The sequence below is a fragment of the Talpa occidentalis genome, unplaced genomic scaffold, assembly GCF_014898055.3.
Source record: "Talpa occidentalis isolate TD23 unplaced genomic scaffold, MPIMG_talOcc4v2.1 talOcc4.3, whole genome shotgun sequence".
Classification (NCBI taxonomy): domain Eukaryota; kingdom Metazoa; phylum Chordata; class Mammalia; order Eulipotyphla; family Talpidae; genus Talpa; species Talpa occidentalis.
Genome location: NW_023603184.1, coordinates 23,334,582 through 23,355,848, shown reverse-complemented (window position 1 = coordinate 23,355,848; position 21,267 = coordinate 23,334,582). Strand labels below are relative to the sequence as shown.

The following is a 21,267-nucleotide window of genomic DNA, read 5'->3' as shown; positions in this document are numbered from 1 at the left end:
TGCAAATTGTAAAATATTTGTTACCTGAATCCCCCTAATGTCCTTAGACTGTAATTTACCTTATCGATTTGAGTTTCTTCATCTCCTGTTCCTAGAGACTCACTCAAACCTATAGAGTCCACTTATGTGTTTCTAGAACTATATTATAATACGCATTATCTGGCCACCCTGCTCTTATTAGCTCCTTCTCTGTGTCTTTCTCACTTAGGCAAAGGCTCTGAATTCCTTGATAATTTAAAGCTGCAAGACGTTTTCTTTGGTTTGTTTGTTTTTTAATTTTAATTATTTCATTGAGCTAATGTTGGTTTACCACACTGTATATGATTTGGGGGTATAACTTCACAGCTGTTCAGATGTTACCACATCATACCCACCACCAGAGCGCCCACCATTGGGGCTCCTCCCCGCCTACTTTCTCCCTCCCCACTTGTTGCCCTAGTAGCCTAGAATGTGTCACTTTATGGCAGAGCCTTATTGCTAGCCAGCTGGTAGAGAAGAAAGGTCAAGGGCTTGTCTTTCAACGAGTTTCCATTTCTTTTCTATGCACTCATTTTGTATTGAGCATGTGCTACCCTGTGAAAGTTTACAAGATATTTTATAATGCCGTTTAGTTTTTATTTAGCTTTATTTAGCTTCCCAAGTATTTATGACTTGGCTTTTCAGGTGAGAATGAATTTACCTGGTATCTGATTCATGTGAGAATAATCTATAGTTAGTACCTGCTGCAGTATTTAGACCAAATTAGATAAGCAGTACATATTATTGACACGATTGCCTAATATATTTAGGCAAAATGCTGGCTAAGCTGCTGTAGCAGGATCACAGTGTCCCCAACATGATAGAAGTTTACCTTTCTCCCAGAGGCAGCAGGCAGTCCAGGAGGAGTTGGTGGCTCAGTTCTGTCAAGTTCTCCAGGGATTCAGTTTTCAACTTCTTACTTTGCCATTCTCTAGGGTGTTTTTCTCCTCACGGTCAGAGCTTGCTCACTGGTGCCGTATTCACTCTCACCAAAGGAAATGAGAAAAGGGAAAGTGAAGGGAAATCAGGTAGGTCCCTTAGTAAAATGTGATTCAAATAGGCACATATTACCTCTTCATGCAGCTCATTGGCTAAAACATTGTCTCATGTCACCTGGGCTTCCAAGTGATGCTGGGAAATATAGAATCTAAATGGACAGTCTTGTGGTCTGGTTGGAACTCAGGGCTCTATTACTGAAAGAAGGGTGTGGAGTCTTTTGACATTTAAACGTCCACCAGAATGGCTAAAATTAAACAGATTAATATCAAGTCAGTGGGAGTGTTAACTGACAAGATTTTAAGTTGCATTCAGTAGAAAAGCTTTTGGAACTTGAACACAAGACTTCCAAGCAATCGACTGGACAGTGGGTAAGGAAATACTCTACTATGCATCCATCAAGGTTTTTGATTGCCAGCACCATAAACCCTAGCTTAAGCAGAAAGGAAAATACAAGGAACAGACTCTGAAAACAGGTGAAATTAAGGGAGACAAAACAGATACCATTATGCTATCAGATCACTGTCAGATCCTAGGATCCACTATCTAACCTGTCCAACTATCTCAGGCTTCCACTACATCTTTGTATTACTTCCCCAGAGTGAGAAATCTGGATGGATGTGTCTGACCTAGGTAACATCTACATACAATTCCTAGGAGTTTCCAGAGGAAAAGTATGTTTCACTTGGTTTCTAGAATGAGAGCTAGGGTCCTGTCTCAATTATTGTGAATTTTCCTAAAATTAGACTAGTGTTTGAATGACGTTTACAACACAGTATCTGTCAGTCAGATTCCTGCTTATGATTCTCTCAAGCTCCAAGACAGGTGGAAACAACTGATCTCGACTACAGAGAATCAACCACAGAACTAGTATGGAAGTCATCCTGATTCAATCAGCTAGGAGACAGAAGTGGGTCAGGACCTGGGCAGGGAAACCAGTTATACTGGTATGATGGTGACAACTTGAATTACATGAGAAAATATATGAAAGACAGACGGGATGGTAGGTCTTGGTGATTAATCTGGAATGTAGGGATGAAGCGAAAATATATTATTGAGCAAATGAATATAATAAAGATTCCAGCAGAACTTCCAGCCCAGGTGCAATGAACACTCCAACACAGGCTTAATCAATAAGTTTGCTTACTTATAGCTCCTTCCCTTTCAAGATTTATGGCCAGGGCCTCAGCACTCTTATCGACAAGGTGGGACAGCCAGCCAAGCTGGTCTGTCTCTCCAAGGCCATCCCTGAATGCCTGCATCTTTCCCCCCATTGCCTTGCCCCCTTGTCTGGGAACTTTGCCGCAAATGGTTGTGCCTGCTGAAAAACAATGTTATCAATGTAACAGATATGGACACAGTTGTGTATAAAAGGGACTCAGACCTTACGGGGCTACCCAGGTCTGGGACCTCATCCATGAGTAATAAAGCTTCTCCTGACCTCACCATTCCTGAAGTACCTCTTGTTCTTCCTCTGCCTGGGTAAAAATTAGAATTTATTTCTACAACAGGGAGGCCAGGAGAAAGAAGTCAAAGGGGATAGCCCGATTTCTGACTTGAGGAAGCAGGGGTGAGGGACGTATGTGTATGTATAGGGACGTGGAGAATGCAAGATGAAGATGTCCAGGCACACTAGAAATGACAGGTGAAGCTGTCATTCGAAAGGTACAGGTGAAGCTCACATCTATTAGCTGAGGCCGTGGATTTATGGGCAAACTCGGTCCACACAGTAAGGAAAAAACCTCGGAGAGAGGATCTGAGGATTCCGGCCTTTGAGGGGCTGCCTTGGCCCTTCAGGCTGAGCAAGCGCCGCGCACGTGCTCTGGGCTCGCGGCTCACCTGGCCCGGGGGCCGCCGAGCCAGGCCCGCAGGCCCCGCCCCTGTGGGCGGAGCTAGGCGGGCGGTCGCGCAGTCACCCGGAAGCCCAAGGCGGGTAGGCGCGGGTCTGCGGGCGTCGGACCCCAGGGCGCGCCAGGAGGGGTGCCCGCGGGATGGGGCGAGCGGCCTCGGAGCCGCAGGGCAGGAGGGCCGTCCGGACGGCCGGGCCCGTGGCGCTGAGCGCGGCCGTGGCTGTGGCGGCGCTGGTGGGCGCCCTGCTCCTGCTGCGCCGAGAGGACGCGGGGCCGGGGGCCGGCTCTAGGTAACCCCACCGCGTAGGGGGCCGAGCTGGGCCCCCGCACTCCTGTGGGCGCAGGAGGGAGGGGCTGGAACCCGGGATCGGGGGAGAGGGGGATTAAACGTGCCCGCTTGGTGCTGGCAGATTAGGCACTGGGGCGAATCCTCCTTTCCCAGGCCCATCCGAGGTGCAGGTTGACTTTGGGGCGAGGGAAAGCTAAGGCGCCACGCCCTGCAAATGATTCAGCACTTTCCCCAGAGCCCTGACTGGGAATTGTAACAACCTGCAGAGAATAACAATTATCTTCCTCTAGAACAAATAAACAACACTTGTGCCCAGGGTTCAGCACCGGCCACCCTTAAACATCCTAAACACCCTTAAACATCCTTTGTGGATCTTATTTCTGCAGCATGGCCGAGACTGAGGCACTGCCGAAGCTTCGGGAAGACTTCAGGATGCAGAATAAATCTGTCTTTATTCTGGGCGCCAGCGGGGAAACCGGTAGAGTGCTCTTAAAAGAAATCCTGGAACAGAACCTGTTTTCCAAAGTCACACTCATTGGCCGGAGGAAGCTCACCTTCCATGAGGAGGCTTATAAAAATGTGGTGGGTACTTGAGCTGGGACTTAGAAATATACATGCAGTGATTCTGTGGGGTCAAAATATTTCATGCTTAAAGACTGAACTTGGCCCAACCTGTGGTGGAAGCAGCGAGAGGCAATCAGAATATGGCCACGGTTGGCCTATGAGAGCCCTTACTGGATGCTGTGGTTCTGAACTGTGGGCCCAGTTGGGCCCTCCCCTCACTGGGTGGCCTGGTCAAAGCCCTTGTGTATGTCTAGACCCCTTTAAGGCCTAGCCTAGGTTGTAGTACCGGCTGGGGAGACAGAGGAACACTATTTTCTGGTCATTCAAGTAGGGCTTTAGAGATAGTTCAGTGACCCTGGGCAATTTTCACAATCCTTTTGTTTTTTTATCTGTTGTTTTCTATCTGTCCACTCACTGCTAATTCTGTCAGCAGGTCTGAAAATGCGTTGCAGAGTGGGGAAGAGCTATGGCAATGAAAGATGGGGTGGTTAGTTGAAGAATTTGGTCTGCCTGATTTTTTCAGAACTTCAGGCTTATGTCTAAGTGGAATAGTCACTTCACTGTCACTTACACTTCCATGCTTAAGCAGATGATATACTGAACTTCAGTCTGGTGACAATGTCCTAAATATCTAAAGTATACAATATGGGGGTAGGGGAGTTTTGATTTCTTTCTCCACATAAACTCAGTTTTTTGTGAACTGCAGCAAATTAGGGTGTAATTCTGAGATCCCACAACTAATAGAACTCAGCTCCACAGTTTTACAGATGGGACTTTCAGATGACAAATGGTCTCACAAGTAACTGTTTTTGGTTCCTTTAGGTCCATGTTCAGGTCATTGTGCATATGTTTTTGGTCTATCAGAACTTTCCTGTTTAAAGTGGCCGTCTTTGTTTAGACATAGGTAGATAATAAGTGGTCTTTGTAGTCTGACTTCATGAGATGTATTAGAGTCTCCTGGTACTTAGAAATTGTACTTGAGTTCTGTGCTTTAATAATCAAATTGGGTGGCACATCTTTTGGTCAGGCGCTTTATAAAAACATGTTAATCTTCAGTATTGTGTACAATATGAAGATAATTCTCCTGAAAAATGTTCTGGCTGGTAGGATAAGAAGCAACATTTTATCTGAACTCCTGGATGATGGGAATGTCTCAAACTTTCTTTAAGTTTCGCAATACATTTAGGAGTTAAATGGTGGTTCTTAATTTTAGTGGCATAAGAATCACCCAAAGGTATTGCTAAAAATGTAGTTTTTGATTCAGAAGTTTTGGGGTGAGACCCAACAAGATGCCTTTTTATCTAGTACCTCCTGGCTGGATCTAATGCAGGTAGTTCATGGATTAGATGCAAGGAAAGTCGATCATTCACATTTTACTGCTAATAAAAACTGAAACATCTGATAAATAATGTGTTAGGTAGGAGGCCCAAGATCTGGACATAGGTCTTTGAGATCCCAAACGCCACTCCCTGTCCCTACATTATATCTCATTGACATCCCTCCATGAGATACAGGCAGGTCTTAAGAGAGAAAATTATAATTGAACCTGACTTTAGAATCTGAATCTCTCTAGTCCAGGTTTGTGTGTTATGGACTCATAAGGGCATTATTGATTTTTGAATTCAGATTAATTGCTTCTTGGTAGGAGAAAATGAGTTTGCAGAATTTGATGTGAAGTGGGCAGACTCTTAAGTAATATTCTGTAGTTCTTTAGATTTTGAGAGGTATTTGTTTTAATTGCTTGTTTTAATAACATAGTTATATGTAACTGTGTCCTTGTCTAGAATCAAGAAGTGGTGGACTTTGACAAACTGGATGACTACGCGTCTGCCTTTCAAGGTCATGATGTTGGATTCTGTTGCCTGGGTACCACCAGAAAAAAAGCTGGGGCGGTAAGGAAGAAATGTACCCCTGTCCCTTTTCTCTGGTCAGTAATGTCAAAGATTCCTTTCTTGCTCGCAATTTTTCTTTACATTTCCTGTGCTTAATTGCGCTGTGTGATAATAAGGATAAGTTATCATTTTTGATTCCATATGCTGCTCTAACTTTTGCTGTACTTTAAAAAGGATTGATAAGTTCATCTTACCTTCAAAGTAATCCTTGAGTTCAGACCTGCATGCTGGAGACATCATAAATATTTACAAGGTCTTGTTTCCTACAAATATTGCTGTCACTGCATCCCTTAACTAAGACAAACCATTGTGTCTGGGTAAAAGTAACTGGCGCTCATGCTGTTAGCAGTTAAGCTTTTTTTTCCCCCTCTTTATAAATGTTTTAAACTTGAATTGTTCTCTCCACTTGTGTGATTTGCTTCAACCTATTTTCATGCCAAGCTTTAAACTTCAGGGATAGAACATCAGAACAGAGGCACGATTCAGCTAGCCCCCAGAGATGACTCAGCCTCCAGCTATGATTCAGCCTCAGTGGTGATTCAGCCTTAACTGACGCAGAACTGTTCTAATACACATTTTATTTTCTTTTTAATGATGTTCTAAATTGCATTGACCCCTGTCCAAAAGTCATGGTTTACTACATAGTTAGAAGTCATAGCTTACTATGTAGATCCTGAACAAGTGTTAATACATCTCATTTGATTTATACTGTGACTGTATTTTATCCCTCTGGCAGAATTTACTTGCTGGAGCTAAACATGTCCATTAAATATTCAGGACCACAGTGCTACCATGGGGGCTTACCACAGCTTTATAAACTGGCCCACCTGTCAGAATCATTAGGGGAACTATTGGTTTAGGCCAACTGAGGAGTTATGCCCAGGTGTGTTTCCCTGGGCCTCTTTGTGATCCAGAGAATAATTCTGTTTATGTTTTCAATAGGATGTATTTCCAAATCTTCTGCAGTTCTTGGTAACACAGCTGGGTTTTGAGCCCTGTGCTAGAAAGTATGGATTGTGGAGAAGTTCGACTCTCCATGAAATTGGCATATTATCTCATCTAGAAAGGGTTATGTTTCTGTTCAGCACCTAGTGCTGTCTCTTCTGAGATAGGGACAGTCACAAACAATGTGCCCTCTAAAAGCATTGAAAACTTTTGTTCTAGTACATTGCAGGTTGCACTCTCAAGGGCCAACCTGATTTTGGTGGTGACTCAGCAAAATATAAAGCACTGCATTAGGCTTAGAGCAGTTGGTTTTTATGACATAAGGCAAATCTTATTATAAAGACACTTCAGAGACTGTTTTGTTGCAATCGAGTTGTGCAATGCAATTTTAATCAGAGTAGTGGGTGTCTTCACTACCCAGAATATTTTTTTAGATGATTTGGTCTGTACCCTTCAGGCTACTCAGTACCTTTTGTTCTCTGAAATTAATTTGAAAAATGAAAGTAATTAATGAGGGAACAAGAGATAAGGCTAGTAAGCCAAATATAGTCCTAGAAATGAGTTAGGGTTGAAGAGGGTAAGTGCCAGGGAGTAAACTGACATTTCCTCCAGAAAGTTTTCTTTTGTTTTAATTGGAAACTAATTTAGAGTGAATACAATGTAAATTTTGGAGGTTGTGATAACTTGGGGCAATTTAAAAGAGGTGATAATTCACAAATGGCTAGGTAACAGTAGGTTTGTCTGATGGGGGCGGCAGGCTATGGATTTCCAAGCTCACCCCACCTGGTATTCTGGATCAGCAGCCCTCTCTGTAGAGAAGGTTTTCCAGGTATTTCTTCATATGTACACTGCAAAATCTGGTGTCATTCTGTTGCTGTTTTGTAACTGGTATCATCTATGGCTTACTTTGCAACCTGAGTTACTAGTGGAGAAAATTCAAGAAATTCTATTTCTGTCTCAGTGTTGAAATCTTCTCAGTAGCCAGGATCTTCAGTGTGTTACTTGTCTAAGGCTATCATAACGTGGTACCATAATTGTTAGTGCACAGATTGAGGGGCACCCTGGGACCCCCAAACTTGCATGCTGTTAAAGGTGTCTCACCATCCATGTGCACAAATACAAAGCAACTCTTAGCGCAAAAGAACTTTAATGGGATTAGTATGCATAGAGAGAGAAGAAGAACGAATAATTGTTTTCCAATAAAACGTCCAAAGTTATCCATCCCCTTGTGGGTAAATACCCAGCCAAACAGGCTTGGCCCAAAGCGAGACCACTAAGACCCCAAAACTTGCCACAAATCTAAGGTATCTTCTGGCGGGGAACTATAGGAAAGTGACAAGTCTGGGACAAAAGGAGCAAAATCAAACTACAGATCAAGGTAACAGCTGCCATTGTCAGCCTCGCCATATGTCTCTCACCCATGTCTCTTTCAAGTGTCTCTACTGTCTCTCCTCCACGTCCCCCTCCAAGTTCCTGGTCCAAGTCTAAAGGCAAGAAGCAAGTGGGTCTTTCTCCCCATGTCTCTGTTCCTGTGTCTCCATGTCACAGGTGTCTCTCGAGCCCACCTTTTCCGTGTTACCTAAATCCACTTGACCACTTAGCTCTGCCCCACATTAAAGGGCAGGAAACATGGTAACAGCCCTTTTGAGACTTAAACAAGGGAAACTATTGCCTCACAGTTCTGGAGTGTGACGTCAAGACTTCTGCAGGATGAGTTCCTCCTTTGAGCTTTGAGGGGAGGATCTTCCCCAGGTTTCTCTCCTTGACTTGTATATGGCTGCCTTCTCTGTCTTGCATTTTTCCTGTATGCATGCGGCCTAGTCCAAGTTTCCCCTTTCTATAAGGACATTAGTCATAGTGGGTTAAGAACCACCTTGCCATAACGAATGACATCTACAAGGATCCTATTTCTAAATTAGGTCACAGAGATATTGGAGGTTACAACTTCAACATGAGCTTGGGGGAGACAATGCAACCCATAAAATTCAGCCTACCCAGATTTCTTTTGAAACTGGTACTAAGGATGGGTCTATTAGCTCTCTTCAAGTGTTAGGAAAATCATTTCCTTTAACACTAACTGGTTAAATGCTAATCTGCCTTCTCGCATTCACCACCGTAGCTGTCTACTCAATGCAGTGGCTTCCTGAATCAGAATGTCGGAGACTGGAAACTTGAACTCTGTATTTCTAGCTGACTCTTCTAGGTAGATGTTGACGTAGCTGATTCTCAACTCTTGTTAGACTTGCTTTACGGGGGGCATTGGATGTTGTGGTCCTCCTCACCTGGTTCTTCAGGTACCATAGTCACAGATGGCCATCATGGTGCTTTAGTGAACAACGTGTGTGCTGGTGAAGGCTGAATATTCTTTGACAACCAGATCTACATTGGCTTTGAGTGAAAGAGGAGTAGCTCACAGATGCCATGTGCTTTCACCTTATTTGTGTTAAGGGTTTTGGTTAGTGTGTTTGAGGTAGTTTGTTACGGTAGTTTGTTACAGTTTCACTGCCTCATTTATCTCCTCACCTATGGGCTCAGGGTGCAGTACTCCAGCTTCTTGGATTCTGTTGAAGAGATAATGTTGTGAATGTGATTAATACAGCCAATCCCAACAATTATTCGGCATCATTTGTGTCTCATGGCTTCTCATTCTCATGATACACTCTTCTAATGCAGGGGCTTGCAAAGTATAGACGATGGACCAAATGCAGCCTGCCTTTTTTGTATAGCTTGTGAGCTAAATATGTATGTGTGTGTGTGTGTGTGTGTGTATAATATATATATATGTATTTGTATAGAATATATATATATTTATTGCATCTTTGTTAATTTTTGGATAGCATTCAATTTCTCCCCTCCTGTGTAGTCCCTGTAGTTCTCCCACAACCATAGCACCTGGGATCTAGCATCACAGTCCCTTGTGCTCTTCCCTCCCCTGTCTTGATCCCTCTGCCCATATCCCTGACTAGAATATTTTTATATTTTTAAAAGGTTAAACATTTAAAAAAAAATAGATCATAAGTTGTGAAAATACAGGAAATTCTGGGCCTCCCTGGTGGTGCAAGGGGTTAAGCACAGCACTGTGAAGCAATCCGTAGCCTCTGCAGCACAAGTTCGATCCTGGCCAGCCAGGGAGCAACCCACATGGCACAGCTGACCTCTCCTGACTCACCTGCTGCTCCCCTCAGCAGTGTATTTCAGTCAGTCTGCCTTTCTGTTCCCTGCTCTGTCTCTGGTGAATCCTCTCACCCCCCTGCATCTCTGGCCTGTACCCCAGCTCTTGTATGCATAAATAAATAAATCTTTAAAAAAAAAAAAAGGAAAAAACAGGAAATTCTTATTTCAGCTCCCATCAATAAAATATCATGGGGGCGCGGCTGTTCTCGTTACTGAGTATGTTCTCGATGACTGCTGTTGTCCTGGGGTGGTAGGGCTGTGCTGCTGCTACAGAGGCCTGCAAAGCTGAAAATATTTATTATCTCCTCCTTTTCAGGAAAAGTTTGTCAGCCTCTCCTGTGTTATAATCTCTGCTGTTTTGTTTGATGTTTAGGAGGGTACTTTTGCAGTGCTGAGGTCCTAATGGTTCAAGAGTCTCAGATCATAGGCCTTTTATGGACACAGTGAAATAGCCGTGGGACCTGGGCTATGCCAGTTAGCTCCTCTGGGCCACTGCCTCCTTGTCTGTATAGAGAGGGAGGTGACAAATGCAGACCCTTTTACCTGCAGAAGTCCTAGACTCTCATACCACAAAGAATACCCTAAATGAAAAATATGTAAGAATATAGAATTTGATTCAGGAATACTCAGTAGCTGTTTGATTGTATTTTTCCATCCAGTGGTCTTTCTCTAAGTAAGGTCTTGGTCTCAATACGATACAGCACATAAAAAGTGCCTTCTGGGACACACACAAATGGGGTCTCAGATTTGACCAGTTGTTATTTGCCAGCATCTCTGTTTTCTGGTCTAATTTATAGGATTGAAAAATGGAGTGAAGGAAAAAGTATCTGAAGCAAAAATATGGCTAACTAGGGCCTTTCACAGAATGATAGATCCTCCCTTCTTGAAAGAGCCCCCTGATTTTGAGTCATTGCAGCATGCCTGCTTCTTTTGTCAGTGCTGAAATACCTTGTTAAAATAAGTTTTTCCTAAGTCAGAGTTTTCCTGGTTTTCAGGTATTGGTAAAGAAGATTAGAAAAAATGCTTAGCAGCTTTAGTTTGGAAAGGACTTAAATTGAGAGCAAGTAGAGGATTTGTCTCCCTTGATCTTTGAGGAGACTGTGAAGATCTCTGCTGAATTATATTATGTGGTAGGTGCCAGGAAAGGAGCTGTATAGTGAAAACCTTTTTCATCAATTCACTTTTCTAGAAGGAACTCTGATTCCTAGCTTAGAGCAGGGCAAACTGACTGTGGCTTCATAAAGATATAATAATATAATAGACCTACTGTTCTCAGGGGAAAAAAAAGTCTTTTCCCCTGCTGTGTGATGTGGTTAGGGAAATTAATTTTTTTTTTCTGAAAATTGTGTTTCTGGGAGTGTGTATTTCTATTGAGTACCTTTTTTAGTTTATTTGCTTTTATTAACATTTTTATTGAGTAACATTGGTTTCCCACTTTATATAAGTTTCAGGTACAGTGTCTTATAATTCAACATCTGTTTTCATAATGTTTTTTATTTGAGCTCTTAGGGGACAGGAATGAAAGTTGTTAATGAGATTTTAGGATCGTTCCCCTCTACCTATAAATGGAATCTTCCTTACTCCAAAGAAAATTGGTGTGTGTTGATTTCTCCGAGTCAGTCACCAGGATCCACATTCACATTTGATTTCTAAGTCCTTGAAAGCTGTTGAACCCTTTGCTTTTGAGTTTGATTCACCAGCTAAGAGGCCACGCATTCGAGTGGGGGAAGTGAAATTCAAAATTTAGTGGGCTTGGAAAAATACGTATTTATAATCAGCTTGAGGGCTCAGAGGATTTGTGAAATCGTTTTGGATTAACAGCCATTGATTGCTAATAAAACAATATTTAGCTTTGTCCAGAGAACAGCGATGGAGAAAGGTATGGGCACCTTGTCAACGGCTTCCATTGAGCAGAGATGATGGCCTAAGTGTGGGGGTCTCTGCAACAGCGTGGGTGCTCGTCCTTCAAGGAGAGGTTGTCAGTTGTTGGCGAGGCGGGTGAAAGGAAGGACGCCAGCGTCTGATGGCTGGGGTGGTATTGATGTGCCTTCGCTGACTAATCAGATTGAAAAAGTCCCATGGTATTTATGTCACTTTAATTTTCATCAAACAATTGGAGATGACAGCACTCTATTAAGGGGAGGTTGATCCAGAACTAAAGCCAAATAAATTAGGGTCTCAGTTTAATCAAATTATGCCTTTACTGGCCCTGGATTAAGTAAGAGAGACAGCGTCGGTCTAGAGACTTGTGATTGGCTGAATCTTTCTCTTATTATCAGGGAAGGTGATGAAAGAAAAAGCATTTTAACAGAGACGACAACGATAATCCTAACAAGAAATAGTGGTAAAACATCAGCAACCGCCAAAAGGCATTTATTTCACTAGTCAACTAGTGAATAACAAACCTGTTATTAAAAATCAAAGTTCTGGTGAATTCGAGTGAGGGGAAGAAACAGATGCGGAAGGAACATTGAGGGTTTGGGAATTTTTCTCTGTCATTCTAGGTTGTTTTTCTTGGCAGTCTTTCAGCACATCTAAAAATCTCAATTCAAAGAGAGGATCTGAGGAGAATCGTGCTCTCTCTCTCTCTGGATGTGCTGAGTATTAAAATTGCTTTGCTTCACAGTGATTTTGAAAGGCAACAATAGGCATTTGAGTCAGTGTGTAGGACAAGTTGATGGGTCAGTTGTTAGGACTGAATGTCAGAGTGTACATTATAAGAGGAGATGGTGCTGATTCAGGGGTAAGGAGTTAAATGGATGTTACCTAAAGTGAGGCAGAAAAATAACACTGCCCTGCAGGTAGAGGGCATAGTTAAAAAAGTACTGTGAGTAAGGAGAAAGGAGCATGGAGGCTTTTGAGGTCATGGTAAAGTTCTATTTCTTGATTTGGGAGCTGGTTGCTGAGGACATTTAGTTTATGAAAATGTATTGGCTCTATTCTTATAGTCCCTTTCTTTTACAATCTACCTCAAGACATAGTTTAAAAACTGTGTAGAGGGCCTCCCCGGTGGCGCAGCGGTTGAGCGCTGGGTTGCGAAGCTGCCCGCGGCCTCCGCGGCGCCGGTTCGATCCCCGGCTGCTCCCCGGCCACCGGAGGAGGGTCCCACATGGCGGGCAGACCTCTCCTGCCGCCCGCTGCTCCCCTCAGCAGTGTACTTCGGTCCTTCTGCCTGCTCTGCTCCCCGCTCTGGCTCTGGTGAATTCTCTCGCCCTCCCGCGCTTCTGACTGTACCCAGTGCATGTATAAACAATGTATAAACAAAACGAACGAACAAACAAACAAATAAAAACATGCCTCTAAAAAATAAAAAAAAAAAAAAATTAAAAAAAAAAAAATAAAAACTGTGTAGAAGCTAAATTCTTGTTTTTGTTCCTACTGTTCTTGTAACATATTGCTTCAAATGTAATGGCTTAAAAATGGCACACATTCATTATCTCACAGTTCTACCTGCCAGAAGTCCAACATGGATTTTGCTGACAAAATCAATGTGTTGACAGGGCTGAGTTCCCTTGTGGAAAATCCAGGGAAAATCCATTTCTTTACCTTTCCCAGAATCTAGCAGTTTCCGTGTCCTTGATTCATGTTTCCTTCCTTCTCACCATCTTTAAAGACATCTCCATGTAAAATGAAATCTATAGCATTGATAAGTGCCTTTGGGAAAATTTTTAATTAAAAAAAATCCCTTGGGCAGTAATCTAGTCTTCACACTTGGAATAAAATCTATAAAACTTTTAAAACTGTGAAATTGCTTTAAAAATTGTGGGTACCTGTGAAGTTCAACTTTGTAGACTCTAGATATATGTTCTGCCATCTCAAGTTTGAGGATGCCAGCCACGGTCCATGGTGGTTTCAAGAAACAATTACTACATGGAATTCTTTTTCGTGGGTTGAGACATGTGTCCTTTGGAAAAGGGTCTAAACCACATTTCCCCCTCTCCTTTTATTACTATGTTGTTATTTTATGTTTTTTTTTTCCAGCAGTTTTTTTTTTAAAAAGATTTATTTATTTATTTATTTATACAAGCATGGGTACAGTCAGAAGCACAGGAGGGTGAGAGGATTCACCAGAGCCAGAGCGGGGAGCAGAATAGGCAGACTGGTGAAGTACACTGCTGAGGGGAGCAGCAGGCACGGCAGGAGAGGTCTGCACGCCAGATCCCTCGCCTGCACGTGGGGATCGAACAGGCGCTGCAGAGGCTGCAGGCAGCTTCGCAGCCCAGCGCTCAACCACTGCGCCACCGAGGAGGCCCTGTTGTTATTTTATTTTTATGTGTGAATTTGCCATTTCTCTGCTTTCAGAGTCTACTACTTCAATAGTCTGCTGTTTATTCATTCAGGTATTTTTGGAGTACCTACAATGTCCTAAGCATTTACTGATGCTGAGATGTGAATTCACTATACTGGGTCTAGACCTTGGGTCTTCAAACATTTTTGATTATAGATCCATCAATAAAAAAATTTGAGGATGCACTTGTTCTGATATATAAAGTATGTTGTGAAACAAACAAAAATTGGAAAATAAGTAGGCTTTGTTCTCATAGTACATGGGTAGTGTTCTCACCATGCTTTGAAACTTTACCACATTAGAGTTGACACAACAAAACAGAGACCGCTATAAAGTATTGAGACTACATGTTTTTTTGTGAGACTGAAAGTAGTTCCCTAGCCTGATGTTACTGCCCTTTTTGCTCCTTGAAGATTTCTTCTGGCGTGTGTGTTTCAGTGCCATTATCCTTGTGTTGTCATTTCAGTCTAGCCTTGATGCCAGAGCATCTATCTAGCCTTGATGCCAAAGCCACAGCATCTATCTTGAGGATTGTACTTGGAGCCTTTCCCAGGGGTCTGGCATTCATGTATTACTTGGATGCATTTTATTTAGATCCCTATCTGCCCCAGACTGCCTAGCCTGCCACCAACCTGAGAAGTAATCTTTAAGATGAACTCACAGCTTTTTCGAAATAACTCATATCCTTTCCCCCTCAGGAAGGGTTTGTTCGTGTTGATCGTGATTATGTCCTGAAGTCTGCAGAGCTGGCAAAAGTTGGAGGGTGCAAACATTTCAACTTGCTGAGTTCTAAAGGAGCTGATAAATCGAGCAACTTTTTATATCTGCAAGTTAAGGTTTGTACATGTTTCTATTCTTCATTTATTTTTAGAGAACCTTGGCTAGTTGGTAATACTAAATGATAAAGCCATGCATGAAATGCATTATATTATTTTTTAAATAGCTACAGGACTGTTTTTTTCCCCCAGAGATGTATTTGTAAACATGAGTGATTAAAAGAGAATTTCAGACCTATTCCCCTATAGATTGTGCTTTAATCATGAAATGAAATGTGGCAGCTCTGGTCTTTATTATCAGCATGGACCCTTACCACTGGAAGATACTTCCAGGCAGTGTTCTGAAATTTATCTTGAAGTTTCCCTAAAGACTGAGGAAAAGGGCTTTTATTTTTCTGGAGACTTGGGATATTTAGCCTGAATAAATCTACTTGTTACAACTGAGCTTTCCCAAAAGTTTTTAAAACTCCATACACATTTTGGTATACTCAGGTTTACTTAAAAAATTTTGAAGGCCATTTAAAAGGCAAAGTTTATTCACTTGGGAATCATAGAATTGCCATTCCAACAGTGGTCTGGGGGTTCTTACAGAGAGAAAAATTCATGAGGTTATGATCAGGCGAAGGAGTCATAGTGATCAAATGTAGGGAATCACAGGTAAAATAGTCAGGTAGAGGGACCACAGGGTAAATTGATCAGTTGGAGCGATCACAAAGTAAAAGTAGGTAGAAGTTCTCTTTGTCAGTCCCTCCAAACGGGATATTTTTACTCTTGTTGGCTTCTTGGAATACTGGTGGCTTGATCTGGTCCAATGGTCAGATCCATTTTAAAGAGGATAGTAATGCTGCTTTTTCACTGGTGGCTTTTTCTGGCCCTGTTTTATTATGGCTCCAGTTTTGTAACTTTTGACATTCAGGAATATGCATAGCCTTTTCCCTTTCCTTACCTTCAAGTTAGATTAATGCTGCAGGAACAGAAGGCACGCATTCTTACGGTTCTCTGTACCGCCTCTACACCCCAAGGGCCCACAGTTTATGAAGCATGACCTTCAAGGTCATTCTATCAAAACCCTATGGATTTCCTCCTCTTTAAAAATAAGGCATTATTGGGAGCTTCCCTGGTGGCACAGGGGTTAAAGTTTCAATGCTATCAAGCTATCGCCAGCCACTGTAGCATGAGTTCGATCCCTGGCCAGGGAGCTAACCCACATGGCACAGAAGACCTCTCCTGTCTCACCCGATGCTCCCCTCAGCAGTGTGTTTCAGTTGATCTGCCTATTCCGTTCCCCACTCTGTCTCTGGTGAATCTTCTCACCACACCCCCAACCTCTGACCTACAACCCAGTTCTGTATACATAAATAAAAATAAATATTTTTAAAAAATTGTAAAAATCAAAATAAGGCATTAATACCTATTCATTGAGTTATAATAATGATTCGATCAGAAAAAAAAAATATAATACCTACCACTCACTGAGCCAAGCACTGTACTGAAGGTTTTATGTGTATTTGTGTGGAAACTGAACTATAGTGATGCTAAGATTGCCAGTTGGTAAGTGGCAGAGCTGAGATTCTAACCCAGGAATTTGACACCAGAACTTGTGCTGCTCACCATTCTGTAATGACTAGCCTTGGTTGCTCATACATGTGGAAGGACCTAGTAGCACATCACCTGGGCCATAGCACCTCCAAATATAAATAAATACCAATAAAATGGAGAGAGACCTCTATGGTCACTGAAATTGATGTGTATTACCTGCAGCATGGAATTATAAATTAAAAAGCAGAAACAACCACCAAAGAATTCATTCCAGAATGATGCTGAACAATATAGTTACTTAAGATGATTTTCCCTAAATAATCCTGAAACTACTGTGTGAAACATTCTTTGTTTATATTGCTTATGTTCCCAGGGGCTGGGTGCTGTGGGGAGAGGTGTGGTATAGAGCCCAAACACCAGATTAGCCTCAAGTTTTCCATTCACAGTGTCTGTGAGCTTCAACTTGTGCATGTGTTAAATGGGGGAAGAAAGTCAAAATAGATGACATTTTATAATGGGGATGGTCCTTGCCCTCAAGGAATTTATAATTTGTTTGGGGGATCCCCACAGCTCCAAGTTTAGTAATATGCTAGAAGATCACATAGGATTCAGTGCATAGTCATACTCACAGCTGTGATTTATGCCAATGAAAGGATATAAAGGAAAATCGTCCAGCGGGAATCATGCATGGGGCGGGGGGAGTCTAGCAGAAACGAGGTATAAGCTTGCAGGAGTCCATGTAGATTTGCTAAGGGATGTGCTTAATTTCTCTAGCAATGAACATTGTCTATCAGAAAAATTGGCCTTTTATGTCCAGAGCTTTTATGGGGGTCAGTCACATATGCACCCTCAGGCTAGAAAAAATTGCAAACGTCCAGAAGGAAACCAAGTGTTCAGTGTAAAGCACATTGTTTATATAAATAGTTCATGCACTGTAAACTACTCTAATCACTTAGGTAATGGCAGAAACACTACTGAAATCCAAGTTCCTAGAATTAAAAAAAGGCCAGCGTTGCCAATTTCCAAGGCTAGCAGTCTCAGCCTCCATTAGCATACACACTTCTAATGGAGACAGAACATATCTTTATAAAAAAGCTAATGAAGAAACACGTCCACATGAAAACTTGTGTATGAATGTTCATAGCATTATCCACAATAGCCAAAGAGTGGAAACAACCCAAATATCTATCATCTGATAAGTGGATGAATAAAACATGGCATAGCCATACACTGGAATAGTATTCAGCTATAAAAAGGAATGATGCATGCCAAAACAGGGGTGTACCTTAGAAACACTATGTTGAATGAGAGGGGCCATACACAAAAGAACTGGAATACACAAAAGTATTCTAAACTTAGATCGTAGTGGAAGTTGTGCAATTCTGTGAATACTATACAAAACATTAATTTAAAAAGCTACCTAAGATTATGTGATGCCACAGGCTAAGTGCCAAATGAGTGGTAGGAACTCACAAGGCCTCTGTCTAGACCTATGGTCGAGCTCTGGCACTTCTGTTTATAGAGATGCCTGGCATGAAAATTCAGGTTTTGTTTAACAAATTAAAATTAAAGCCTCATCTGGAAGCTAAATGTTTTCCCACAGTCTCTTGAAATTTGGCAGGGTTACTCAGGAAATGAATAATATTGAGGGTCTATGAGTCCTCTAAACCACCGGAACTACTATATTTGAAGAGAAGCCCTGAAACAAACAAACAAAAAAAAGGTTAATATTTTTTGACCTGTAGCATTAATTCTGGACTAACAGTACATATTTTCTTTTATGGTTAAACTAGTAATATGTCATTTATCATCTTAGATCTGTCTTAATCTCACTCAGTTAAGAGGCTGGACTAATTCTGAAGCCATTCAATACATCTTTTCTAACTTTACTACAAGCTTGAAAGATCCCTTTTTTAACTTCCAAGACTCTGGGATCTAAAATTCTAGATAAGGATATTGGCAAGTTTTAAGGCCTACAGAAGCAGATAATTTTAAAAACCCCAACTTATTTTAAGCATCACAATAAGTTGGTTTTGATCAAATGATGAAAATGTGTTTTTTGTTAACAGGGAGAAGTGGAAGCCAGGGTTGAAGAATTAAAATTTGATCGTTACTCAATATTTAGGCCTGGGTAAGTATTCATGCTGTGTAAGAGACTCTCCTGCTGGTTATTCCCTCGAAGCTAGGTTTTGTTTTTTTTTTTTTTTAATTTGAAAAAGCTGATAGGATAGCTGAGATACTGAGATATAAAAGAAGTTGGTAGAGGTAGATTGCTTGCTTCTCTGAAGACCCACCTTTTAACTTTGAAGGATGGGATAGATAGCTGGTGGTACTATGTTCAGAATAGTCCAGAAATTCCTGGTAGCTTTTGCTACCTTCTTTTTTAAAAATCTTCTTAATGCACCAAGTAAAACCTTTTATTCACTATATTAGTCTGTTTGGATTTCTACCCAGAGTAATACTAATACAGACTGGGTGACTTTGAAACAAACAAACAAAAAAAGAAATTAATTTTCTCACAATTCTGTTGCCTTGAAGTCTGAGATGAAGACATAGTCAGGGTTGGTGTCTGGTGAGGCATCTCTTCCTGGTTTGTAGATGGCCACTTTCTCTCTCTCTCTCTCTCTCTCTGTGTGTGTGTGTGTGTGTGTGACAGAGAGAGAGAGAGAGAGAGAGAGAGAGAGAGAGAGAGATCTCTCTTCTGTAAGGACAACAATTTTATTAGGTTAGGGTCCTACCCTGATAACCTAAATTAACCTTAATTACATCCCTAAAGGCCCTATCTTCAAATACAGTTCATACTGGAGGTTAGGATTTCAGCAGGAATTTTGGAGAGACCACTTTAGTCCATAATACCCTCTATGGCCTAAATGCAATTTACATCTCTACTTCTGCCCTTTCTTTCTCTCTTTAGAGTTCTGTTATGTGATAGGCAAGAATCCCGCCCAGGTGAATGGTTGGTTAGGAAATTCTTTGGCTCCTTACCAGAATCTTGGGCCAGTGGACATGCTATACCTGTGGTGACCTTGGTTAGAGCGATGCTGAACAATGCATTAAGACCAAGCGACGACAAGAAGGAACTGCTGGAGAATAAAGCCATCCTTGACCTGGGGAAAGCCAGTGGCTCTCTCACGCCTTGACCACATTGAGGAATACTTTATTGTAACACCTTAAAAGTCACCACCAAATGAGTAATACCAGGCTCTAAAAAACGTCAGCATGCTTCCACTTCGTGGTTTTACTATTCTCAGCAATCCAGATCCAATCAAAAACTGATTATGCTATGCATCCGTGACTCAGAACTTGGCTGTATATATACATACATCACCCAGGAGGCTTTTCAGAAGTAGTGATTCATAGGGCCTACCTCAAACCTTCTGAATCATAATCTTTGAGGGGCAGGCACCAGAGATCTATTATTTTGTTTTGTTTGAGCTTCCCCTGGTGGTTCTGAGGCTCCTGGCAGGAAGGCTAGATTTCAAAAGCTTGTCTGCGGAGACACAGCAGCAGCGTGAACCTTGTGTACTGTGCAGATGAGCTCTGTTCTAAAATTGTTTACATTCATGTCTGAGTTACCCAGTGCTGACTGCTTCTATTTGTGTAAGTGAACACTGTGCCTTAACACTTCTTTAGAGTATATAATAAAAGTTGTTATAACTAAGCCTATAAACTTCATGGGAGAATTAAATAGAAAAGTAAAAACAAATAGCTAAGTCTTGGATGTCTCTTAAATTTTAGAAAATGCCCAAGCATCAGTGGAAATATGTAGTATTTTGGTCAAGGGGATGGTACTATTGCAGCTATCATTTACCCAGTGTGTGCCAAGTGCCAACCGTTATACATGCGGTTCTCTGTCTTAACCCTCCAAACAACCCTTATGAGGTAGAACTATCATCCCCATGCTTTAGAGGGGGAAACTGAGACTCAATGTGGTTAAGTGCCTTGCTTGAGAGTTCAAAGTTGAAGATCTGAAACTAGGAAATGGCAGGGCAAGATTCTAACACAGATCAGCTTGTAGTTTTGACCACTCTGCAAAAGTAGCCAGTCTCTGCATGCTTTTAGGAAGCTCCAAGCAATTGTTATTGAGTCAGTGTATGATATAAATGAATAAAATGAAAATATTTGGGTTTCTCCATGGTCTAGGATCCCTATGATTAACCACCAAATGTTCATATAGCCAGTAAAAGTGCACCTGAGGGCCTCCCCGGTGGCGCAGCGGTTGAGCGCTGGGTTGCGAGGCTGCCCGCGGCCTCTGTGGCGCCGGTTCGATCCCCGGCTGCTCCCCGTCCGCCGGCGAGGGTCCCGCATGGTGCGCAGACCTCTCCTGCCGCCCGCTGCTCCCCTCAGCAGTGTACCTCGGTCCTTCTGCCTGCTCTGCTCCCCGCTCTGGCTCTGGTGAGTTCTCTCACCCTCCCGCGCTTCTGGCTGTGCCCAGTGCATGTATAGACAAAAAACAAACAAACAAACCAGCAAAACAAATAAATAAAGCATGCCTCTATAAAAAAAAAAAAAATAAAAAAATAAAAGTGCACCTGAGGTGCCACATTTCAAAAACTATGGAAAAGTGAAAGGAAGATATGGTAGAAAGGGTCAAAACCAAGATGAGCACACTACGTTTGTTTCCATCCTGGAACAAAGGATGGTGGTGAAACTGGTCTTAACGTCTGTGCTCAGGAAAGTGATTTGAGTGATTCTCTTCACTATTAGAGTCCATTTTACAGCATGCCAAATAGACTGCAAGTTTCAGTGGGCCCCAGAAGATAATGGTTATTCCCCTTAATAGAGGTTATGTATCCTTAAAAGGGCATGGACATTCACAGTCTCAGTCTTGGAATGTGGACTCTAGGAAGGAGATGGAACTCGTTCTCCAGATTGGGGGAAGTACACTCAGAAGAGTTTAGCAATATTACAAGGCCTCATTTTCATTCCACAAATT

At 42.0% G+C, this 21,267-nt stretch overlaps 1 protein-coding gene across 2 annotated transcripts; it reads left to right on the top strand.

Annotated features, from left to right (window-relative positions):
- Positions 1–2,925: 2,925 nt before the first annotated feature.
- Positions 2,926–20,492, top strand: HTATIP2 (HIV-1 Tat interactive protein 2). Of its 2 annotated transcripts, none has more exons than XM_037522587.2 (6): positions 2,926–2,947; positions 3,540–3,735; positions 5,502–5,609; positions 14,715–14,852; positions 18,401–18,462; positions 19,246–20,492. In XM_037522587.2, the coding sequence occupies exons 2-6, from the start codon at positions 3,541–3,543 to the stop codon at positions 19,469–19,471; spliced, it is 729 nt and encodes a 242-aa protein (XP_037378484.1). In that variant the 5' UTR covers positions 2,926–2,947; position 3,540; the 3' UTR covers positions 19,472–20,492. The 2 variants fall into 2 exon arrangements, with proteins under 2 accessions (XP_037378484.1, XP_037378485.1); XM_037522588.2 differs by lacking the exon at positions 2,926–2,947 and adding an exon at positions 3,101–3,154.
- The last annotated feature ends 775 nt before the right edge of the window (positions 20,493–21,267 follow it).